We start from the raw sequence: 25,500 nt of genomic DNA on the forward strand, positions 1-25,500 counted from the left end.
TTTAGATTAAATAAAACATATTGATCCCAGACTGGAGGAAATGATCATGTTGCAGCAACACAGGACAAGAGCAGAAAAGACTGTAAAAGAAGCAATAATGAACCAGTAGAAGTTAAACGATTAGCAGAAATGTGGATTCCTTTGACTGCCTCACTGGTTTCCTTTGTTTAGTGGACAACATTAGACATCATTTGGATGGAGTGAGTTTAGATCCCAAGTCTCAAGCCTGAGTGACTACTCACCCATGTGAACCCATGTAAATGGCTGCCGGGCTGAACCCTACGCTGACATGCAGAGATTTGTTCAGGGTTCATTATCAAGGTGGGTTTTTAGCTGCAATTTGGAAGTTGCATTATGTTTTTGATAGAACGTCAAGGTCTGGAGAGTTCTTTTTTAACATCCAGTTTTGTATTAAGTAAAGGCTACTGGAATAATAAGATATAAGAGGAAAACTGCTGGCTGGAGCTGAAAGATTTTCTTCTCATTTGTAACCTGAATTTTTTTCATGCTAAAACACGAGGTTCGTGGCAACCTTAGAACTAAAGTAAAGTAATTACCTGGGGAATGTAGTGTCAAAGGGGTCACCTCTCGAAGGAACAATTATATGAGGATAAAATGTAACACGGGGCGACCTGTGTTATCACGTTGTGTCCAGGAAGACCCTGGGTGATATCTAATGTAGATAAAAAGTTTATGGAGGGAGAAACATTCTATTCTCAGAAGAACAGGGCAATAATCGAAACAGCTTCACATTTATCTGTCATTGACAGCTGTGCCGACTTAATGAAGGATTGTAATTAACATGGATTTCCGCTATTCTTCGGGGCTGCTGTTTGTTCAGTGCTTTACAGAGTATTATTTCCATGAGTTTAAAAGTACGTGACAGACAGACAGAGTTCTGACTGACACAATAAACACAGAACCAGGCTGAGCGCTGTGTGTTTTTTACACAGTCACATTCACAGTCTGTTCAAATGTATTTTATAGCTGAAAACACTTCATCTCGTTCTGTCTTGAAGAAAACAAATATAAACAGAGTATTTTCCAAAGCCATAGGTTTGCTGTAATCTTTTAATGTTTCCCTGTAAATTTCCTACACTTGAGTGATTTGCATATTTTGTATTCCCAACAGTCCCTATCTTGTCCTTTCTGCCTCAGTGTCCTTGTGCACCTGATGTGAATTTCCTGCCTAATTTGAAAAACGTCTCCTGGCTGCAGATTGCCACCACGCTGACCGTGTGTGCGGAGATTTTGTCACGCCCTCCAATATTTCTCCATGGAAATTTAAATCTCCTTGGCCGTGATGAGGGAACTTAATTTATGGATAATATATATAGTCGTGAGTAAAACACTGTGTGAATAATAAATAATACCACACCACCAGCCTCACTATATTCTTAGGTTTGAAATAAAATGTAGCAACCTTAAAAAAAGAAAAAACACCTGTACTTTTACTGTATATTCTCATCCAAAGAGTCAGTATTTTACCAAAAATACCATATTACCATAAACAACTGTTTCCTGTTAAAGTACAGTCAATGACCCCCTCGACCCCCACCCCCAGGTTTACAGTTTGTGTGAAGCAGCCACTTGATTAATAATTATGATTTGAATTGAATACATTTCAGAGGTGGAAAGTAACAAATTACATGTTCTGTAACAAATCACTGTAATAACATAGCTTTTTTGTGACCCTCAGGTGGGTCGCAGGAGGGATTTTTTTGGGGTCATCTTGCATCATGTTTCTCAGGAGTTATTATTACGCTTACACACCTATTCAAAACTCTAATTTTACTTTTACTTTATTTTTATTTAGATATGTTTTGTTTAAAGTATATTTTTTCTGTATATATTGGTTTGGAAACCTTTTACCTCAGTACTTTTTACTTGAGTGGAATATTTTTGTACTCTTTCGACCTCTAATAAATAAACAAACAAACTTTTGCTGCTGGGCTCAGTATCATACTGAAACACAATCGTCACACTGATATGTTTAAGTCAGCGTTGTGAATGTTAACACTACATCACTGTTGTCCTTCGGCAAAACAAGGGACAACCTACACAACGCCTTTACGCTGTGGTTATTTTCTTTGTGCGTTTCCCAGGGGAACAGCTCATTGATGTTCACGTCGGGTGTTTTTTTCCCTAGTAATGCAGCAATACATAGAGGTTTGTCAGGTGGATTAATGAGCATCGTAACTGATAAATGTGTTTTTTATTCAGATTCATAGAATATCAATGACAGAGGAACAAAGAACTTTTTTTTTTTATTTCTTTTTCATGTAATGTAAATGTTCTCCTCATATGTGGTGTTATGCGCTGTTCAATTCCACTGTGTTCACAAAAAAACACCATGTTTTTTTTTAGAGCCAGGAGAAAAGATGCACAGGATATATTTTTTGTTTTGTTTAAAATGTTTTGTTTTAAATGGGAAATATCACCTTAACTTTTTAATATGTATTTATTATTGCTTTTATTTATTCCTGTTTGTGTTAATGTGTCTGATTCTTTAAATGGGAAATATCACCTTAAATTTTTAATATTTATTTATTATTGCTTTTAATTATTCCTGTTTGTGTTAATGTGTCTGAGTGCTAGCTGTCATCAGCAAACATTCTATCACCTCACCAGGTGTTAATTGTTATTTAATATAAAAAAACATTTTCACAGTATCTGTTAAAGGAAACAGAAATGAGCCATTTATTTATGCAAACATCAATAACCTTTTATTTCCTTAGTTTAGCGTCTTGTTTGTTTTTCTATTTGACTGTCTATTTACTACTATTTTTTTTTAGATGTAAAAATACAGTAGGGATGTAAGAAAATATAGATTTGCCAATGTATCATGACATATATTTTGTTCGACGATATTGTATCGAGATTCTACAGCACTGTACTGTATTTTTAATGCATGCAAATATTCATGGTGTTTGCTTTAAAAAAAAGTCAAAATATTGTTGTGCTTATAGTATTGCATTATATTGCAATATATCATATCGTTGCCCCTGTATCGTATCGCCAGATTCTTGCCAATATGCACCCTTAAAGAACAGCCATTCTCCACTCTTGTTCCTGAATTGTTGGTCATGTGAATGTGAGTTCCTCATGTACCCTATGGAATTTTGTGTCCCTTGTCTCAGGATTACGTTGTTACGGAACAACACCTTGAGGATCGTAAACTCCAGTCGGGCGGATGAGGGAAACTACGTGTGCCGGGCAGAGAATCAGTTTGGCTCGGCTGAGATGACTGCCATACTGTGGGTAAAAGGTAAGTGATGCCTTGAGGGGCCTTTATTTTCTGCCAAATTAGTACAAGTTGGACAGGAGTAAACACTCCCCAATGTCACTTTACCCCCAACCTGTGCTCGCTGCCAGGATATTTAACGCGCTTAGTCAACTGTGAAGCGAGGATTCTCACATTCAAGAATCATGCTATAACAAGGGCACAGTTTAGCAGCGGGAAGTCTTCCGTGTCGTCTGCCCTGTTGAGACTCTGGAATCAACAGCTGTCTCAGTGGCATTGTTTTTTTTTTTTTGTTTTTTTTTTCCAAGAATGACCACACGGGATACTTTTCAGACACGTTTGGTTTCAGACCTCTTACTTGACTTATGTTCTTGTTATTTGTTTTCAATGATGAGATTTGTTTGCAGTTCCTATAACGTACTAGTGGAAGCTCTTGGCACTCGTATCTTTTTTAAAGTACCACTTGGTTTGTCTTTGGAGTAGCAAGGCAGTAAATTATTAGATGTGCTCTTTCTTTCTCCCTCTTTCTTTCTGTCTGCTTTTGTTTTTGTTTTTTTTGTTTGTTTTTTTTGTTGTTCCCTCAGGCACACACACAGACACACATGCGCTTTTAAACAAAGGTGCTGTCTATCACATACTCTGGCAATCTTGGGTGTCAATGTTTTGTTTTGTTTTCCAACAAAAGTACATTGTTGGCAAGACAACTATCAATATGTCAATATATTGATGAACAGCATCCATTGACAAAGTGATGTATAAATAAATTGATTTTCAGCACTGGTGAAAGACAGGGGTCACCAATGAGTAGAATGGGATCTATCAAAAGATCACAAATCGAGAGCTGGAAGGTCATGAGCAGTAAAATGAAAAAATGAAAATATAAATATAAACAGCTACATGCAATAATCAGCACATAACATATATGAATATATAAAGTGTTCAGTTTATTGGCATGGATATATAGGATATAAGATCACTTGAGCAGCTCCAAGTAGCAATAGTGTTAACTAATGTTAACATTAGTAACGGTTAAAAGTTCGATCACTGGGTTAATATCAGAAGCTGTTAGTGCAGAAGGCTACACTACTCAAAAAAATGGCAAAAGTGACAACGATGGATGCTGAATGTTTACCAGTATCGTCACACATCGGAATTAGGGACAAAGAACAGGTTTGGTATGAAGGTCAAAGGCCATTGTCCATTGAGTCCAAGTCACACTGAGGGCTGAGATCTCTTGACTGCAGTGTCGTGTGACAGTTCAATGCTGCTGCTGCTGCTGATTTGCATTAGCCTGAGATGACAGTGCAGCAGCTTTGTGTTTTCAGAGGCCATGCGTTTGGAGCTCAGCCCAATCAGAGTGGAGGTCACCGTGGGGGAGAGCGTTGTTCTGAGCTGCAAGGCCACACATGACACGTCGCTGGACGTGGCCTTCCAGTGGTTCTTCAACCAGAGGCCAATCAGCTTCCAGCAGTACGGGGGTCACTTTGAAAACATCCAAACAGTCAGAGCTCGAGTAAGTATCGGAGTCTGTCAGAGTGGCAGCATAGATTTTATTATAATATACTATTTTATATATTTTAACATTTTGGGTTACACTTCAAAGGATCTATTTTTTTTAAAAGATAATCCTGCTAATATTGTACCAATTTTTATTAATAATTAAGTGAGACAGTCCTGATCTGACCTGGAGCAGCACCTCGCCCCAGAGGTTTGGGCCAGCAAATGAGAAAGTTCAGTCTCCCCTGACTTTGAGACGAGCAGCGAGAGCAACCAGAAGAGAATGAAAAGATAACCTCCGAGATCGTGCTGGAGCCTTAAAAGTAAATAGTAAAACCTTAAAAGTAATACTACAGTGACCTGAAGGCTGATGACTAGGAGCCCTATTCATTGAGGAAACATGATGATTTAATGCATCTGCAGTGTTTCTTCAGCAGAAACTAAAATTTGGAATATCAGAATTCGTTAATTGAATTATAATTGGTGAGTTTTAAATTCTGTAATAAATTAATCACACAATGTATTCTGTCTTTTACATATTGGGTGATAACAAATGCTGCATGGATTTATTTTGTCTGGAGATATAATATAGTATAATCACCTACTGTAAATATAAGGCTTTAGACTCTTTCAAGTGTTTAAAAAATAAAACTGTAAAAAAAAAAAAAAAAAAAAAACATTGACAGAAAGCCATGTGGTGTAACTGTTTCATTAACAGTCGATGCTACATTCTCATGTCTGATGCGTTCCTCATAACTGCACTCACTCTCTCTCTAAGGGCCGGGTATTTGCAGTGACAATCCTTTACAGGCAGAACAGAATCCAAGCGGGTGCACGCTATGTAATTTTAATCAGGTTCGTACTAAACACCTGCCTATAGACCTTGAATTATTCCCAGTTTTGCCTGAGGCACTTCACATTTCAACAGGGATAATACGGTGAGCTGAGGAATGTAGCTGTGGCCGAGCACCTGAATTAAACAGCCATTTCTCAAAAGGCTCCATGTGGTGCGAAGAAATATCCCAGATTTCCTTTTCGCTGCTCAGCATTTTTTTTTCCTCTTTTGTCTTCCATGCACTCTGTCACCCTCATTTGATGTTTTGTTTTACAAATTACAGCAGTCGTCCACTGTGGATCTGATGATCAGAAGCATACTACTGAAGCATGCTGGGAAGTACGGGTGTCAGGCACAGACCATTGCTGACTCTGTGTTTGCAGAGGCTGAACTTCTGGTGCGAGGTGAGTTTGTTATCTGTTCAGGCACCAGTGCAACACAACATGTTTACCAGAGATAGAGACTGAGAGTTGAGTCATTACTCTCTAACGGAAAATCACATGCCCTGTTGGAACGCTTATTCCAGGACACAACAAGTAAAAAAAAGGGGGAGTTTGGGTGTAAAAACAAATGATGGAAATGATAACAAAATTCAAAAATCATTGTCCATATGGTTCTTTCAAGCATTTAGCAATTTTGCTAAATAATGTTAGCGTTTTCTGTTTTTCTACAAAATTAGTCAGAGTCTGAGGAGTGGGACGGTTAGACATTAGAAATGTGTCTCTGTTGGAAACAATCACATGTTTCCATGTTATTGGCCACCTTTGATGATCTTGGCTAATGTTTATGGCAGTGGTGAATATGGCTGGACAGACGGTCTGCTCTCTCTGCATGAGCAAGTTTAATGTGAGCTGTTAAACAGCTAGAACTGCGCTGAGATCAGAGTCAGTGGCGCTTTGAGAATGTTTCCTATCATGTACTGAAGCAGACATTAGTCAAGCAGCTCGTGACGACAGTGTTGTGTAACATCGCAACTTAATGTTGGTATTTCTTATGTAAATAGTAGGGCATCACAATGATTAATATAAGTAATGTATATTATCACCTTTTATATCCAAACTTTATAATCTGTCTGTATTAGTTTATCTAAGGCACAGGGCGGGGGAATGTGTGCTCATTTTATTAATTCAAACCTAGTCACAGGCTCGATGTTGGCAGTTTGTAGTGACCCAAGGGATACCTCACAGAGGGGTACTGTATTTTCCACTGTAAGTCACACCAGCCAGAAACTGCACGATGAAGAAGAAGAAGAAGAAGAATCGCAACAGCCTAGAGTGCCCTCTAGTGGCTGTCAGTGTGAAAATAACGAACATGTAAATTTTCAGTACAGGGTCAGCAGATTTTGGACCACAAGCCTAGAGTGCCTTCTAGTGCAAGTCGCAAACCCAGCCAAAAGATGGAAAAAAGTGCCCCTCCAGAAAATACGTTTTTTGCATAAATTAGATTAAACTTATAAGTTAAAGTATAGTGTAGTTATTGAATTCTACATAGAAATTGTATCAATGGGTTGAACAAGGTACAGGTCACAGTGAAACTGTCAACACAACTTTCTACACATGCTTTTTCTATTCCATTCAGTTCCAGTCTTTTGCACCAGGTTACAACCTCGTCTAAAGAATAAAACAATAGAGTATTACATAAATTTATGCAAAAATAAAACACAAATCATTGCAGAATTTAACACATTTTCTTTGATTTTCAATGAAGTAGAGACCTAATCAAAACAAAAGGTAACCAGAGAGTCAGGTCCTAGCAGGTTTTACCATATTTGTGTTTAGCCTGAGGATTCTTTCAGTTGACATTCAGTTTTTTATTAATAAACTAAATAAAATCATCCCTTTCCTGCACAACTCCCACTTTCCTACCAGCATTGGTATTGTTTACTGTGGAAACGTATTCAGCACTTTGTATACTTTTTTATGAAAATCCTTTTCCCTCATTGGTTACATTCCACCAAAAAGAAACTGTGTCTTACATTGAATCCTGCTCAACATGGCCGCTGAAGGAGATTGCCTTTCTTTGGCATTTCAATGTGCCAACATGCAAATGCACCATTCAGTGTAACCTTCTAATGGGCACTTTTTGGGGACACAGTAGATTGGTTTCATAGAGTGCACCAGCTGCTCACTTTTCATTTACAGCTGTTCCCCCTAGAGTCCTTATACATTTGCTGTACTTGCAGATTACATTTACTTCTGAAGCCTAAGCTAAACATATGTTCATTTGTACAGCAACAGAAGAAGGCCCACCACACTGTCCTGCTCAGGAGGATCGGCCAAATGCATCCAAAGATGGAAATCCTCCGCACACAACTGCACATGAAGTTTTAATACTTACGTTCTTGCATTTATGCCACTTTTGAAAATAAAGCAAAGATGCATAATAATTACATCAAAACAAGAACCAGTTTAGATCCAGACAACAGCTGTGGTTTTTTTTTGTCATTTCCTACTGTCTGTATTTTTCTCCCCCTTCTGTCAATTTATCAGCCGTGATGTTTAAAGCGTTCAAACCTGTAATTTAATCTGTGTCTCCTTACCTTCCCCCAGGTCCGCCTGGCCCCCCCGGAGTGGTGATAGTGGAGGAGATAACAGATACCACAGCCACTCTGTCCTGGACACGTGGCTTAGACAACCACAGCCCCATCACCACCTATAATTTACAGGCCCGCAGCCCATTTTCATTAGGCTGGCAGACCGTCAAAACAGGTAATCAATATGGAGAAAATTGCACCCCTTCATTCAACAAGGTTAATGTGTGGCCATATAATGTTCTTAACTCTCCCCAAATAGAGCGCTAATAGAACCTAGTTTATTTCCATCTCAGGAAACACAATCTGGAATCTGGCTTTTACTGCCCTGCATCGTTTCATCTCCTGTCTAATAATTGATTAAAAAAACAACAGAAAACCTGTCATTGTTGCTCTAGGAACTCACTTTCACGTGCTTTAAAGGGGCATCACACAGCTTCCACGTGCCTAGTATACTGGCCACCGCTCTGAAAGTGAATTAGTAATAAACTAGACCTCCCTTCCTCACATTCAGTGGTGTGTATAATGGAAAACACAACAGATATCAGGCGCATTCTCTTATCTTCATTACTGTTTGATACACAGACTTACTGTACTGTGAGTATAGTTTCTATTTACTTTTTTAATGCATATTCGTTTTGCAAAACCCCATCCGCTGGCAATGGGAAAGAAATAACAAAGTTAAGCCAACATGGAATTGCTTAGAATTCACATGGTGTCCTTTTTTTCCCCTCCATTTCCTTGGAGTTTTAGCGTCAGAAGAAAAAGTCTTAGCGAAAAAGTTTTTCCAATTTAGTTTTAAAGCAGTCGCCTCCTCAGGTCTGAATTTGCCAGTTGCTTGGCAGAAGTTAATTGGAGCCTGTATCAAATGTCATTGGTTTTAATTTTATTCTTTCATATCAGTAGTTGGTGAGAAATTAACCTTTGGAATTAAATTTATGGGTGACATTAACATTACCAACACATCCAAGGCTTTTAAAGAGAATGAGCAGTTTAACAGAGAAGACCTTGTGTTCTGTCTCACGGGTTAAAAGGTGGAGGCGTGTCAGGCGATGCGTGTCATCTGTCTCCATGTGCTGTTTCGAGAACGAAAGCGGAGCGGGAAGTCGAAAATGGTTCAAGTTAAAAAAAAATCACATTTGGTTCACATTCTCGTTTCCTCGCACCTGTTCAAGTACATTCAGTCTGATAAAGCACAATTAGGCCTCCGTGATGTAGTTTAAGTGTTGAACTTGTTAAGATTATCATACGGTGGCAGAGGCTTTTAGCTCCTGCTCCGCACAAACAGAGTTATCAGGCTGTGTTTGATTAGCAGCTGACTTGACAATGAGTGATCTCATTGTGAGGCGCTTTGGTTGATAAGAACGTGCACAAATCGCTTGGCTGAATGGGGCTCTCGTCAGCGAACAAAGACCTGCCATTCAGTTATGACACAGATACATTTGCAGACGCTGTTTGTTTGTCATCATATCGTCAGTGTTGACAAAGCCTGTTGAAAAAAAAAACAAGCTCAGTTGTGTTCCCTGCTTGTAATGCCGTACAGAACACGTGCTGTCTTTTGCAGTTACATCTCGTAGCGCTACGAGTCTGAAGTAGAGGTTGTTGCCACTGTTTGAAGTCAGCTTCCAATGTTCTTCAAAGCTGCTAAGTCTAAGTGCTGTTCAGGCATAAAGACTTCATATGGTATATTTTCTTCACCACCTGTTCTGTTAAACACAGTGAGTCTGGGATAAAGCGGAAAGTATTACTTCTTCTCTCATCTGTTTAGAACAACACACAGATTTTATGACTAAACAATGGCGCTGGGGTTAAAGTGTAATTCCCCAGTTTCAGGATCTGCAACTGCATTTTGAATTATTTATTCTTGTAATAAAACGCACAACAAACTTGGAGGTTAATGACTCCCTGTGGGAGCTGTGACCAAGACTTGTTATTGTCTAAAGTTGTGCATACGTAGGCCATTTATACAAAAATAATCCTTCACAAATGCAGGGTATGATGCTGGGTAAGTGATCTGCTGATACTTGGTGTATTTTTTTTTTCTAAATGGGAACAAAGTGTTAAAGAGGGCACATACTCTATTTATAATTTCTAATTCATAAAATGTAATTTCCTTTCAGTCCACTGGCTGCAGGTCTTCTTATAAAGACGATGGCGTCGCTTTTGTCAATTTAAAAAGATAAAAGAGGAATTTAATGACATTTTATGAATTGAAAGGTTATTATGAGTGTCTCTGATGACTAGATCTTCCAGGAGCTTGGCAACAGCGAACATTATTAGTCAAATTACCGCAGTCCTAATGTTACCAAGCTGGGCTGACCTGACCTTTTTACCACAACACTCTCTAGGCCTAACTGTAGAGAATAGATGGACTGGACCCAGCCGACTTTATGGACAAGTAGGGGTCAGAGGTCAACAACTCAGGCACAGTTTGACAACTGCAGTGTCTTCCTATCCACATGCAAAAATCTGTTTATAGAGCCCAGTTATGGGCTTGGCTCATTAACAGCCTCTATCTGGAGCTGTAACCATTTTTTATAATCAATAAAAACCCTTCTTAGTTACTGTTTTAAAGTCAAATGACTGCATCAGCCGGGGAAAAACTTCTGAATGTGGTCCATAAAAACATTCCCTCTTCGCCTTTCTGCTTGTTCAGCATCACTTTCCCCCTGTATCGTTCTACGGGGAACCATAAAAGTTAAAGGTCTCTGATTGTGGCTTTGTTCCACACAGTATGGATCCATCCACAGTCAAACAAACCTGGAGTTGAATGGAAGTGCAGCAGTTGTAATATGCTGTTTGTTCTATAAATACATGAGCAGCACTTCTGTGTGCAGACCCAGACCCCGTGACAGGAGAAATGGAGGCGGCCATCGCTGTGGAGCTCAACCCCTGGGTGGAATATGAGTTTCGAGTTGTGGCCAGCAATGCAATCGGGACCGGAGATCCCAGCGCACCGTCAAGGCCAGTGCGGACCAAAGAAGCAGGTAAAATATTTATACATTAGAAAAATCAAGTCTAATTTGACAGGCATGACTAATCGCCCAAAGTCTATGGATTTATTTGATAGTGTAAAGCCCTGTGTTTACATTATGCAACTGAATAGCCTTCTCTCATTTTTCCGTTATTAGCATCTCCGTTTAACAAGCGGACTCTTTAACGGTAACTGCCTACAGGAATTGTTAAAAGTTTTCTCTAAATGCAGCCTTTTCTTTGATGGCCTGAGGCAAAAACCCAGCAAAATACAATAACTATGGCAAACAGACTTTTCCATGAGACCTGAGACTCCCTGAGAGTTCAGCTTTACAAATGGTTTATTCGCCCATTTGGAAAATGCAATAATTACAAAATTCAGCAGCTACTTGGAAGTGGGCTTTTCATTCCCTCCCATCTCTTGATCTTTATTAGTAACCTTATCTACACACAGTTGTGTTAATCCAGTTCCATGCGTTCCATACCAGCATTCACAGACTTTGCTCTCCTTTGTTTTTAGCCTACCATATTTTCTGGACTAAAAATCCAGAATGTGACTTACAGGAGTTGCAGATACTAGTACACAAGCCTAGAGTTCCCTTTCGCGGCTGTCAGTGTGAAAATAACAAACACGTGAAATTATATATTTTAATATATAAATCACATCTGAGTATAAGTCGCAAACCCAACCAGGATGAAAAAACGTGCGACTTGTAGTCCGGAAAATGCAGTAATTCAAAGCTATGTCAATAAGTGGAAACGTATCAGTTTAGGAAAGCTTTAAAGGATAATACAAGACTATTGATGTTGTTATGTTATGTTTTGGCAGAATAAATTAGAGAAATGGTTTTCAATATTTACAAAGATTTTAAAATGGCTTTATTTTGGGAAATAAAAAACAATAATCAGCATTATCAGGAAATTATGTAAATTATGTAAATAATGCTAACATGAATATGTAACTGTAACTGTCTGTTAAATGTCAATTAAAAAAAAAAACATGAACACCATTGATGTTGACCCATCATTAACTTGTCTGTTATTTTCCACAGTTCCTTCTGTAGCACCGGCCAACGTGAGTGGAGGAAACGGCCGCAGGCATGAACTGGTCATCTCATGGGAGGTGAGTCGTCAACTGCTGAATTTCTGCCCAGGAAAACACAGGTGTCCCTGAGAAACTAAACTTTTATTTAAGACTTTATATATATATATATATAAACCTTGCAAGATACATGTTACCCTCGCTCATGTTCAAGCTGTGCCAGCAAGGTTAAACAGGTAACTAACCTTGTTTACAGTAATGATGCTGTGAGACCTTGTGATTACAATGTTTTCAAAACCATGTTTCCGTTATTTAAAGGAAATGAAACAAAAATTTAAACCTGAACAAGGTGCTTTTCCTTAAGCAGTGCAAATACAAAATTGTGTAGTATTATTCTTCAGCTCATCCATTCTAATACAAAATTCAAAGACGCCTCATGTAATTAAATTAGAGTTATTTCAGTCCCTTCAACAAGATTTCTATTGAGGATGCACCCTTCCCTTATGGGCTTCATAAAGGAAATAATCATTTCAAAATAATCATTTCAAAGACTGAAAGAAAAATAAACAATAGCAATAATGTTAATCCTCAATTTAGACCATGTGATTTGCTAAATAATTCAGTCCCATTTGAGGGATGTACTTGTGTGTTTCCTCGTAATTACTAAGTGTGAAACTGAAAAAGCAGAGCCAGCGGTGATGAAAACACAAGGGATGAAAGCGAAGAATAATGGATTGTTTACATTATGTGATAAAGGCTTTTACTGGAAAACAATAAAGAATGTCCTAGAAGAAAAATGTATCTATGTATGTAGGTCTCCTTCACTGTAGTTTGAGTCATGCTTTTACCCTTAATCCCAACCCTAATTTTGCCAAAATACCAGTTCACGCCACCTCTGTGGCAACCCCTGAATAAGAGAGTTGCCAAAGGAGGTTCATTTAATCACTCATCTAAAATGCCAGTGTAAAGTGTTGTAAACCAAAAGATATCTTCAGATATCTTGGGAAAAAGTCTGACAGCAGTCACAGCTGCACATGGTGTTCAGGTGCCTTACATTCTTAGAATTCTATCTTCTACTTTTAGCTATTGTTAAAACACATTTTCATGAATTACTCTGTCTTGAGCCATGAACCTTTAGTTTTTTCAAAGATTTAATAGTGGAGGACTGTGTTCATTGTTACAGTCACTGAAGGTGCTGGAATATCAGTCACTATCAAAACTGTGCATTTCATTGTTGTTTCTTTATCCCTAACCTTTACTGGAGGAGTTCATTAGCATAGGGGAACGTTACAGGAAACTGAAAAAGGTCAGAAGATGTTCTTTAAATATATGGGCAAATATGCAGTGTTGAACCTGCTGCTGTATTTCAAAATTAACGAAGCCAAGGGATTAGGGACCAGCTCGTGTCCGAAACAGGAAGTTCTGTGGCACTGTGATAAAAGAGATTTTTTAACTCACTATCACAGTGAAACCCTGTGGAGCTTAACGCAGGGATGGAAGTAATGTGACCAGGAGTTAACTGGCTGGAAGTTGACAGGAGAAGAAGAGAGGGGTGAGTGGAACAGAACGTAACTCCTTCATGTCGGTGTTCACTCATCAACCACTTCAGTAGTGATCAGGTTCATTAATAATGGAAACACTGTATTATTTGGTTCACCTGGTCAAGATGACCTGCGGACAAATGGATCTGCAGGGCATGCTAAAAATTTTAACTTTTTTTTTTGATAACTAATTTCTATTCAATTCAATGTATAGAATTAATTTAACTAAAATAGCTAAAGAATTGCTCATATAATTCTATCTATGTAATATAAAATTTCTGCAAAATCTCTTTGCAGCTGACCAACCTGTCAGCCCGACAGCTCTAGTGATAAAGATAGATTAGTCCAGGTGTGGGTGCACTCTCCTCCCAGAAAAACCATGACCCTGTGGATCGAAGAAGTCAAGTGATGCACAATATATCTATTGGAATAAGAGAGGATGAGGTATGGTCTGTAAAAGCCAGGGTTTTTGACTTGTGAGAGGGCTCAGGTGAGCATCAGCCATGGTGTCAATGTGATCTTTTTCCATTTCAGAAGGGGGCGAGGGGGGGAGGGGGTGTAGTCCCATCTGCTGCAGTCCTCAGTATCATTCTCTCTGACTTGATTTCGTTGAATTCTGTATTTGATCTGACTGACCTGGCTTCAGCTGTTTAAGGATGAACAAACCAGATGAGAAAGAGCCAAGAAGGGTTGAATCAATTTGCCATTTTCAGTTAACCGTGACTCGGATGACTGATAATATCCACCGACAGGTGAGAAAAAGCTTTATTTCACTTGAGTCGCAGGTTTTTCCACAAGAACACAGACGGTAGGGGAATGTTTTGAAAGAAAGCTGAGGTACAAGATAAGGGGAAAAATAACCACATTTGTCTTTAAGAACTCCAACCAATGATAACAACATTGCTGGAAAATCCTCCATTCATTTATCTGAAAGTTTGGGTTACAAACAAAGAAGAGGTAGACTAAGATGTCCAGTATTCCAACAGTCATTGTCTGCAATTCAGACTGCAGATTTACAGATCATCGTTTTGCACTGAATGTCAAAACACTTCTTGGATGTAATTGGTGTTCATTAACCGTTGACTTCAAGGTTTTGCAGATCTGTAGAGACATTGTGTAAGTTTAATCTTTGACATACTGTTAGGAAACAGACAGTCTTAAAATCATCACTATTTAAATGTAATCAGATTCACACTGTATTGTGTGAAGGCACCGTTGCTCTCTGATGGAATAACATGCTTCACATTTTAACCTGTGCTGATTAAACTAAGAGAGCGTGAGATGAAGCGACTCTTACACAACAAACGAGCTTGAATCGTGGATTCATTCCTTATAACCACAGTACTGTTTATGAACGTCTACTTGAACACTTAAAATGGCTGAAAAAAAAAGGTAATAAATCCAACATTGAGTGAAGAAGATATTTTGTCAGTTGTTTCCAAATGGACACCTTGGCTCAGTTCTGGACACTGGTTGTTACAGCGTTGCTATCGGTACAGCTGTACATTTGCAAGTGAGATCATTTTGAAGAATAAATTAACATTGGAACGGTGAACAGATGTGGAAGCAACTTGCAGTTATGAAGTATGGGAGCCAAACTGCCACTGGGACGATAACCTTGACATGAGCAGAAGTGCACCTCATTGCCAGAGTGCAGGGAATAATACCCCGTCCAGATGGGCGGGTGTTTAGCTGTGGACCGTTACCTATTTATAACTCATGAGTGTCATTAACATGGCTAGTTTAACCCAATGACAACCTCATTGTGGAAACATACAGAAGTCTCTGGGCCAGAACAGAAAACAGTCAGCGGATGGCCATTTCCTTAGATACAGTTTGCCTCACTAACATGACAAACTCCTGCTTTGTGACATTGATGAGAAAAATATGCCAAAAATATCACTGTGAGTTGCTGAAAAGTTGTCACCTTCACATAATCACAATCCCAAATGTGTTGTACGGGATTGAAATCTAATGACTTTGGAGGGAACTTAAGTACATTAGACTAATTATCATGGTCAACAAACCAATTAAAGGTTTTCTGAACTTTGTTGACCAGTCCTCTGATGTAGCCATTAAAAGATTGGATACTGTGGTCATGGTCCATGTTAGATAAAATAATTTTTGCAGAGCAGGTGTGGTATATTGATGGTCATGTCAATCTGTGTATGGTCATGGAAAAGGCATCACTTCCCATCTATACGTGCTGTGAATATATATATACTGCATATGCATATATATATATTTAAATATATATGGGGGGTGACAATATGGTTCTGACCTTTGACACCTTTTATTATTTTAATAAAAAAAGGGATTGTTGTGACAGCAGATCAACCATTTCTTAAAAAAAAACATTCCACATCTTTCTGCTTTTTACATGTCTTTATCCTTTACGCTGCCTTGCAATTGCCTAATAAGACATTTACAACAATGAACAGGACAACCTAATGAAAATGAATGGCTTTTGATTAAACACATTGTTATACATCAGTGATTTATAACAAACTGCTGTTTTTAAGAGCAAGAAGCTGAGTGTTTTTTTTTTTATTTCCACATTTGTTTTTAATCATTTTAGTTCAACCAAGCACAAAAAAAATACCTGAACAATTGATGTACTTCTCATAGTAATGCTTCCTCTGTCCACTTTATGAAACAAAAAGATGCCATCTATCAATAGGCCTGTCAGATTCAGCGGCTAATGCTGTGATGTTCTACTTAGATGCAGTGGCCTGCTTTTGGTACTTGGTATTTGAAGTCATTTTAGTTCTGCCCAATTTCTCCTCTTTTCTGCTAAACATTTTTTGGAAAGAAAAAAAAAATCAGGAGTCCGTCTGTGATCAATGGAGATGGTTATTAAAGGAGACGGAGCAGGGATGTTAAACCTTTTTTGGCATCGGAGCCATGTGAGCACACGGCAGATCCGCCTCTCCAATCATCTGTGAAAAGTTGTCGGAGCTTGGTCGGCAGGGTTATTAAGCAGGATGAATGGCTAAACAGTCTCCGCAGCTTCATTCAGCCATCTCATTAGAGGCGACTGTTAGTGACTGCTATTTCTTCAGGAGCCATTGCAGGGACCATTAGTGATGCCCTCAGAGTCACCGTCCCTGAGCTCAACAGGCCCCGCAGTTTCATCCTCAAGACTTATATCAGCCCTCTTACGGTCTCTGTTCTCAGACCTGCAGGTGTTTGTGCAGGTTTTTAAAATAGTTATCATCCCTGTCACATCCCTAACAGTAGATTTTGCTTTGGTTATAACTTTGATGGAAGCTCATTCATTTCCTTGCTAATCATCTCTATAATTAGCGACTCGATGATTGGTTGTTGTTGACTGAAATGTGAACCACATCTCCACCACTCCCTCCGTAGGTTGCCTGAGTAATTTTGGTGATGCCTTAGGGGGACAATATTCTCTCTAAACCGAGGCAAATTAGCACATTACAGTGTGAGCAGCAGACGTGTTGCCAAAAACCAGGTGAACAGGTGTTTGTTATTTAAGTTTAGCTAACACATTTAATCCACACTGCTCATGTTTTAATTAAATCTGAGCCCTTTAATCAATTGCCATTTGGTCTGATTAAGCACGAAGTGGCTTTGGAAGAAAGCTCCTAATTTCCTCACACGGGGACGTCCACAGAACAGCACCGAGGCCAGGACACGGCGTCCTAAAATCTCCCCTTTTATGTATTGCAACATTATGAAGAAGCTCTTAACCAAATGTGATTTGTTTCCATTTCTCTGGTGTTTCCGTATCTTTATTAACACTGGCAGACAGATAGAGTAAATGAGTAGGAAATTGAAAACTGGTTATATATAACTACCACGGAGGAAAGTCATACATGTCTCCCTTTAGCCAAATGAAATTGCTTTTTGCACTGAGTAAGCTGGTCAAATGAGGGGGAAAAAACAACTTCACCTTGTGCTAAAAAAACAGGATTTCACCTAGTGTTTCACTCTGGTCGTTCCAGCCCGTGTCTGAGGAGTTCCAGAACGGCGAAGGCTTTGGGTACATTGTTGCATTCCGTGCCAACGGGACCAGAGGATGGAAGGAGAAGATGGTGACATCAGCCGATTCCACCACATACAAATACAGGGACGAGACCTTCCCTCCCCTTACTCCATTTGAAGTGAAGGTGGGCGTGTACAACAATAAAGGAGATGGGCCATTCAGCCCGGTTGTTATCATCCACTCAGCAGAGGGAGGTGAGTATTTACTGTACACATTCAGTTGGAGCTGAATATCAAGCCCGCACTGAGAGCAGTTTTGTAATATGTTACCATATTACTGACTGTCACCATGTTGAACTCCACAGAACCCAAGGAAGCACCAACAGATGTGAAGGCCCAGAGCATCTCCGCGTCACAGATTAGAGTCACCTGGAAACCCCCCAACCCTGGTCCCGGTCGACCTCGAGGATATGAGGTTTTATTACACAGCTTTTTTCTTGTTCTGTTTTTGCATGGACTCAGGAGCATTAAAATACAGTGTGTGGCATTTTGCAGCAGCACATATTTTCTTACAAAGTCACCAAATTTCCTATCTAAAGGTCAGCTATTGGAAAGACGTAGAGCAGGAGGAGTCGGGGAGGAAACAAAAGACTTTGAAAAACGAAACCTCCATCGTCCTGACTCAACTCGAAGGCAACAGCCTCTACGCCATCACTGTAAAAGGCTTCAACAGCATCGGCCAGAGCCCGGCAAGTTCCTCTGTTACAGCCAGGACTAAAAAAGATCGTAAGTACTGAGCCTTCTGAAATAGATGTAATCGTTAAGGTTTGCTTTAAATCAGTGATTTTTTGCTGGAATAGATTGCGGTCGTTGACGTGAACACAGGTGTGTGAAAGCTGCAGCACTGAAAACAGACACACTGTACAAGTGTGAGATAGAAAGGTTGTGAATAGTTGAACGGAATGTAGTGTAAAGTGCTTTGAGTGGTCATCAAGGCTAGAACAGACCATTAACCATTGCTTTCCACAGAGTTAGACATATGAGGAGAGCAAGAATATTAACCAGGTTTGCCATCAAGTACCACTGTAAACTCCGTGATACCACTCAGGCAAAAAATATGGGAATAAATCTGTATAAAGTCCAGGCCATAACACAGCTTTGTTTATTACTGAAATATTTCTATACAGAATGGATTTCTTCATAAAGACAAATTGGCCGTGACCAGTGCAGCCCTTTTTGAACAACCACTGCTTTAAACCTTCTGGTCAAATGAGTTGCGGATGATTTAGTTTGTTCAACTTTTTTTCCTGAATCTTGCACTACAATTTGTAATAAATGACTTTTGTATTCACTCTACAGCTCCTGCTCAGTCTCCAGCCAACCTCATGTGGATTCAGGAGGGCAACAATGTCTCTCTAAGCTGGGAGCCAGTGAAGGCGAAAGACAATGAATCTGATGTCATTGGCTACTTGGTAATACAGTCCTTCCACTGTTGTCTTTCTGATTGTTTTTGTCGTGGATCAAAGCCCCCGAATGGTTTTAGCTGTTATTTTTATTTCCTGATTTTTCATTTATTTGTCCGCACCTGTTCTGATTGGATAAGCTTGTAGTTATGCTAACTAGTTGTCACATGTTGATGCATTTATTTGTAAAGCTTGAATTGTATGTTTGAATAAACTGATGTAAAATAGCATGACCCAATCATATTAAGACCCTTGGTCACAGCACTATGCTGTCGTTAGAAGCTAGGTAGAGTATTTCACCCTCTTACAGACCATGAGATATTTTAGTAATATGTCTGGAGAAGGAGACTGCAGCATCAAGCATTTTTTTTAAATGTGCTGCACATATAGAATACTGCTTAAGTGGTTTCTGTATTATGTGGTGGTCCTGCAGGTGTCAGTCATACAGGAGGGCAGAGGGCACAATCAGGTGACAAGAACAATTAACCCTTCTACCATGCTGTCACTGCCAGAGGGCGGCACCTACATGATTGAGGTACGCGCCCTCAGTGAAGGAGGAGAAGGAGCTGTCAGCTCTCAAGTTCGAATCGTCACCTCCTCTGGTAAGACCATCACTGGTTTGCTTCCTCCTCTATTACGCTCCTTTCTGGCATGGCCATTCAAATCCGGTCCCATATGCACAGGCCGTTTCTTTCTTTCTACAGATCCGATGCTCTGTACTTAATTGAGTCGCCACAGTCGCCTTCTGAGCCAAGTTTGTCTTGGCTAATACTCTTTTAATTACTTCGCCCACACAAATGTTCCTATTCTCGCACAGCCAATTAACTTCTAAGCAACAGGACGAATGGGAAGTTAGCAGCACAGTGTGCAACACGACCAGACAGCTTTTCAGGGCGGAGGACTTCTGTTTTCTCTCTGTCCCCCATTGTCTTTCTTCTTCCCCAGAAATTGTACTGTAACTGTATCTATAGTTCCACATTCCTGAACAGCAATTCATTAAAAATATCATTGAATTAATAGCATTAAAAATGGATTCAGTTCCAGTGGTCTGTTCAACCTCTTTGTTTAATCAGCGTTGTCTCCTTGAACCCCTCCTCCCTCCTTTTCTCTTAGGTGTTCGAGCGAAAAGCAACCAGAGCTCGGTGCACAGCCGGCCACAGAGCTTTACACTGACAGCACTGCTCCTGGTTCTACTGGTGCCTTCAGCTTCCTGGTGAAGCTACAGTGCCATCCTCATGTTCACGGAGGGAGCCAACAGTTCTTTCTGCCTCCCTCCCTCTCTCCCTCCCTCTGACTGTCTGCTTGCTTTGGCCTTACCCGTTCAGAGGACCTGGGGCCTGCCGCAGGGGGTCGAGTTTGCCAGTCACCACACAGCTCCTCTCAGTTTTTTTTTACTCTTGTGTTTTACTCCTTTTGGTTTTGTTTTCAGACTCCGGAAGAAGGATTTGACTTTTTTCATGGTAGTTTTGTACTGTAATGTGCAGTGTATTGGAGGAAAAAACAAAATGATTTACAAAGCACATTTCTATAAAAATAATACATTTTCTACACTTGCAATGAAATCTAAAATCTGTAATTTAGTTATGCACTTCAACCTTAGTTCATGAGGCAGATGACAAAGAAATGTCTTCATTCTCAATCCTTTAAACATTCATTTGTTAAACCATTAATGCCTGAAACACCCTCTTTATAAAAGCTACATTTTTACTAGTATTTCAGTAGTTCTTCTAACAAAACGATAAGTTCCTTGAAAATATGACAACCCTGACGAAGGCTTCTGTCTTTATACAGTAGTTCAAAGTTCTTAATTCCTAAGGCATATTTACAACACAGATCCTTCATGTCATGGCTACTTCCTGGCTTTGGTCATTTTTGTTCATTAAATTCTGGTGCGTATTTTCCTGTCTTTTCCTGCCTCTCTTGGTATAAATTATCAGACCAGGCTTCAATCATCTTAAACCAGCCTGTGCTAAGAAAACTTTGCAAAAAAAATTGTTGTGTGCCTTTTGCTTTCCAAACCTTTGGTGGGCTTATTCAAAAGAGTAACTGACCTCAGAAACCAACAATCTTTGTAACATCATTAACTAAAAGTACTGCATTTAAATGGAAACAAATATATCTGTAATGATTCCTCAGACTGATGTTGTCACACTGGACGATACATCTGATGATAAAATAAATAAAAATGATTTAAAAAAAACACACAATAGAGTAAAACTCTGTATAGTTCGCACGGCGAGCTGAACAGAAAGTGAACAGAGCTTTCACACAGATAGGGTATTTCAGTTGAAAACACTGTCTGCTGCTTTCCACTCCACAAAGTGTCTGATAAAGAAAATTAACACAGTGAAGGTTTTAAAGGCTCAACAAAAAAGGTGTCTTGGTGAGGTGTAAACTCAGCAAATATGTTCAGTGCAATCACACGTCTTTGGTTCTATTATTAAATTGCCCGTATCATTACAGAACAAATCTCACATTAAGCCCTGACTTTGACAAAAAAAAAACTTTGGTAAAAAAAAAAAAAACGTCAAACTGCTGACATTGTGAACCTACTTTAATAAACTACCAGTGAAGAAAATGAGACACTGAACTTAAGGAGGAGAGTGTGACGGTTGCACAGCTCGTTGCAGTAAATGGCAATCTCTAATTCTGTACCTTTTTGGAGTGTGTTTTAAGCTAAATTTTTTAAAGCACAGTCAAACTCAGGCCCGCTGCCTAAATCTGGCACCTGGTGTAATTATATTTACTAGAGTTGGCCCACCATTATAAAGCCACTATATATATATATTGTGGCACATACATTTATGGTTGTTCTTTTGTTGCCCTGTGAAAAAAGATTTACATTAAAAGGAATTCAAATGGCTGGAGATAGAGACAAAAACTAACAAATCTAGTCTTATTCCAAATTTAGTTTCTCAACAATTATAGTTTATTTTTAAGAAACATTGTCATTTGTCTGATAAACGGAGGTCCGTTTGTATTACCACATTACAGATTTTTAAATTTCATTGCTTTTTGAGAAAGTGTACGAACTTTATAGGGATGATGTGTTTTTGTTTTGACAACATGTTTGCCTGCGTTGTCCAAGAACTTCCAGGCTCCCTGACTGCTCTGCTGTTCTTCAGAGTGTCAACAACCCTTGAAAGCTGCTGTGGTAGCAGGACAGGGATCAGCAGCTGGTTTCTTCTCATTACTTATCTGCATCAATTTACCCCTCGGCTGCCCAACAAGCAACGAAGCAGACGCTCAGTAGAGATAAGTGCATTGTTTTCTTATTCACACTTGGAGGAGGGACAAAAAGTTTTTTATGGAACCGAGAATCTTACTATTTCCAGACTTGCTTTTTGTACATTGTGTTACCTTTAGAGAAAAAAAAAAACAGTGGTGTGTGTCCGCTCTGTCAAACTCTGTTTTTTGGTAGCGATTAACCAATGCTTGTTGATACAGTTTGGATGTATGGAGGTAGGCAATAGGTTGATTTACCTGTGCCACAACACATCAGTAGACAAAGACAAGTGTACCGACTCCTGGTGTCAGTACAAATAAATGTGATGTATATTTTTCAAAAAAAACCTTCTGTTTGTGATTCCTGTCTCTGAGTATAAATAACCACACGAGGGCTGGGAGTAAATTTAAGTGTTGTATTTCTCCAAAGTTCAGTCTGTCAAAGCTGGAGTTTCTTAGTCAACAAAGTCAAACATTTAAAAAACAAAGCTTATTTTAATTATTATTTAATAATATTATTAGTTTCTTCTTGGAGTTATCTTTTGAGTACAATTCCCACAAACAAAACAAGTCAAAATATTGATCACAACGTAACTACTCACTGTGAAACATGACCCTGTTTAGTTGAACATGACCCTGATACACTACCGGCAGGAATTGAAGAAACCTAAATATCTTCCTTTGCTGAATCTAAGACATTTATTTTTATACTTTTATTTTTTCCTGACCTACAATACTTAAGAATAGTTGACGTTTTGTAAAGTTGGTCTGGGTGGTCTGCATTATTTAAGCGAGGCATTTCATGCGCTAAAAAAGTTGATGAAATGCAGCACGTTCTGCACAGACAGCGTTTCATCCTGTAAAACCACTGCAGAGCTGAACGCGGCTGCACCAAGAGATTCTCTCTCTCAGGCTGCTCTCCTGTCTGGGCTGCAGTGAAACCTTATCTCTCGCCGGGCAGAAGTCCAAACGTATTTGCCTGAAGCGTAATTAATGTTAGAATGGGGATCCATAGTCTTAAAGCCTTCTTGCCTGAGCAGACCTTTTGCTTGCTTTGCCTGCAGCTCTTCGGCTTCTCCGTTACAGAGACAGAGTAACGGAGCTCAGCTGCTCAGGTTCAGACCAAGCCAACTGCTCAGATAGGACCGAGAACGAACACTGCTCAGAGCACCGTCTATCTCTCCCTCTCATGGGTTTAGACGGTTACAATCTGATGGGAGGGGTCTTTCACTCCAACTCGTGGTTAGTTCGGATCAGTAATTGGAGCAGTTGGTTGTTTAAAGTAGATATAGGGGTGTTAGCATCAGTGCTTTTAGTCTGTGCTAATGTACCGACCTTTAATTATTCATGCAGCACCTGTCTGTGTTGGTGCGTCTGATTTATGATAATGGATTATGTATACTAGGGGACTCATTTGGATCAGAGAGCCAGAAGCTATAGTGTCAGCAGATAAAACACAAACTCTCCCAGATAAATGTCAGAGTGTGTGTGTTCACTCTGCTCGTCAATTTTCTACGGTACACAACTTCAAGGCCAGTGTACTGTACTGTTGTTGTTTTGAAATGACAATTTACCACGCTGAAGTTTCAGATCGTTCTTGTCGCCGCATGTTGTGTTGTTGAGGACAACGACAGATGAGTTTGTATACTGAGGAAAAAGACATTTAATTCAAGTACATTTAAGACTACAGTACTTAGTCTTAATTTTAACAAAAAACAAAAATGATGAATAAATGTCTGACACACTATGCAAAGATGTTGGACCATAAAATGTGTTTATAAAGCAAAAACTAAAGGCCCAATTTTTTCTTAGTTCTATTTTTTTTAAAAACTTGACAAAAACTTTCAGAAAACAATATATCTAGTTCTATTTTTTTTAAAAATTTGACAAAAACTTTCAGAAAACAATATAATTCTTCTGTAGCACTATGGCATTAGTCCTTATATTATTTCCAGTGGTTTTAATTACAACCATTGAGGAGTGATGAGTTAAATGATGTAATTTATATATATATATATATATATATATAAGCGTTTCGCCATCAACTTTGGTGCAGAAAGAGAAAGCCTTCAAATCCAACTCAGACCTATTTTTTAAACTGTGTAACGGTTATAATCTAATACAGTGTAAAGTATGTAAGTTGAATTTTTAAATATAATACAATCTACAGTTGTTTTTCCCATGATAGAAATGATCACAGTTAGTTTCCAGCTAGTTCCAAGAAACGTCAGTTCAGCATGGATTAGTATAACTATGCTTGCGCCGACTTTTTCATTATGTTAAACCACAATTCCTAAACTTAAATGTCTAACTTTGGTAATACTTTTTATTTCTTTAAGAGATTAATGTGAAATAGACCGAGGCTGTGGGCTTCAGAGGTCACACTGAAATGTAATAAACCTTTTGATACAGTTTGCATCACATATAATCTATAACTGCAGCCCTGGAGCTGCAGGGCCCCTCATCACTGCTCTGTGGACACATCAGTGGGACAGATGTGCTGTTGGGACCACACAGATGGTACAGCAAACAACTACTGTAGGCTTTACTTTTTATATGCTTTCAACTTAAAGCTGTGGGCAGGATTTCTAGAAAAGTAGTTTGCGAGTAGTTCATCCTCTTCTCCCTGACTTTAAACATTCATTTTTAGGGACTGACACTTTTTTCTCATAAGCCTGATGGAGCGGCTGGATGAAGAGGTGTGATCTCTGCTGCCTCTGGACAGCTTGGCTCTCTCCTGTCTGACAGCCGTATGGACAGATTGCCAGGAATTGGTGAATGCCAGAAGAATGTTACTTGGTAGAGGAATGTCAAATTAAAAGATCGGTGGAGGAGGAAACTAATTTCCAGTTATTTTAAATCCAAACCATCGACACAGCAATGTCTCTACTTCCCACGTAGATAAAACAAGTGGGCCCACTTGACATATCTGCGTGTGAACATAACCTGGGCAACTGTGTTTTTGTCTCAGCTTCTTGCAGCCACTTACCGCTGTTTCAGAAAGGCGTTCTGACCTGAATCACTTTTGTTAAATGTCAAAGTTTTATTGAACAGGGTGCAGCTCTGCTCATGACTGTACAGTGTTTGGATAATCCTCCAGAAACTCCAGCTCTGGAGCCCAGACGGACTTCTTACTACTCTACGCTTTGCTGATGATGCTCTGCAGTAAATTGTTAATTATAGAGCTGGGACTAATCTGGGC

General features: G+C 39.2%; 1 protein-coding gene across 1 annotated transcript in view; it reads left to right on the forward strand.

Moving 5' to 3' along the window:
* cntn5 (contactin 5) overlaps nucleotides 1–20,958 on the forward strand; it is a 31,940-nt gene extending 10,982 nt beyond the window's left edge. The window contains exons 6-17 of the mRNA XM_008308972.3: nucleotides 3,141–3,268; nucleotides 4,570–4,757; nucleotides 5,860–5,980; nucleotides 8,126–8,284; nucleotides 10,944–11,093; nucleotides 12,132–12,202; nucleotides 17,631–17,865; nucleotides 17,976–18,085; nucleotides 18,210–18,396; nucleotides 18,970–19,082; nucleotides 19,507–19,675; nucleotides 20,187–20,958. Coding sequence (XP_008307194.2) covers nucleotides 3,141–3,268; nucleotides 4,570–4,757; nucleotides 5,860–5,980; nucleotides 8,126–8,284; nucleotides 10,944–11,093; nucleotides 12,132–12,202; nucleotides 17,631–17,865; nucleotides 17,976–18,085; nucleotides 18,210–18,396; nucleotides 18,970–19,082; nucleotides 19,507–19,675; nucleotides 20,187–20,290 — 1,735 coding nt within the window. The 3' untranslated portion in view covers nucleotides 20,291–20,958. The remainder of the gene's footprint in view (nucleotides 1–3,140; nucleotides 3,269–4,569; nucleotides 4,758–5,859; nucleotides 5,981–8,125; nucleotides 8,285–10,943; nucleotides 11,094–12,131; nucleotides 12,203–17,630; nucleotides 17,866–17,975; nucleotides 18,086–18,209; nucleotides 18,397–18,969; nucleotides 19,083–19,506; nucleotides 19,676–20,186) is intronic.
* The last annotated feature ends 4,542 nt before the right edge of the window (nucleotides 20,959–25,500 follow it).

Source organism: Cynoglossus semilaevis, chromosome 4, assembly GCF_000523025.1.
Source record: "Cynoglossus semilaevis isolate Cse_v1.0 chromosome 4, Cse_v1.0, whole genome shotgun sequence".
Classification (NCBI taxonomy): Eukaryota; Metazoa; Chordata; class Actinopteri; order Pleuronectiformes; family Cynoglossidae; genus Cynoglossus; species Cynoglossus semilaevis.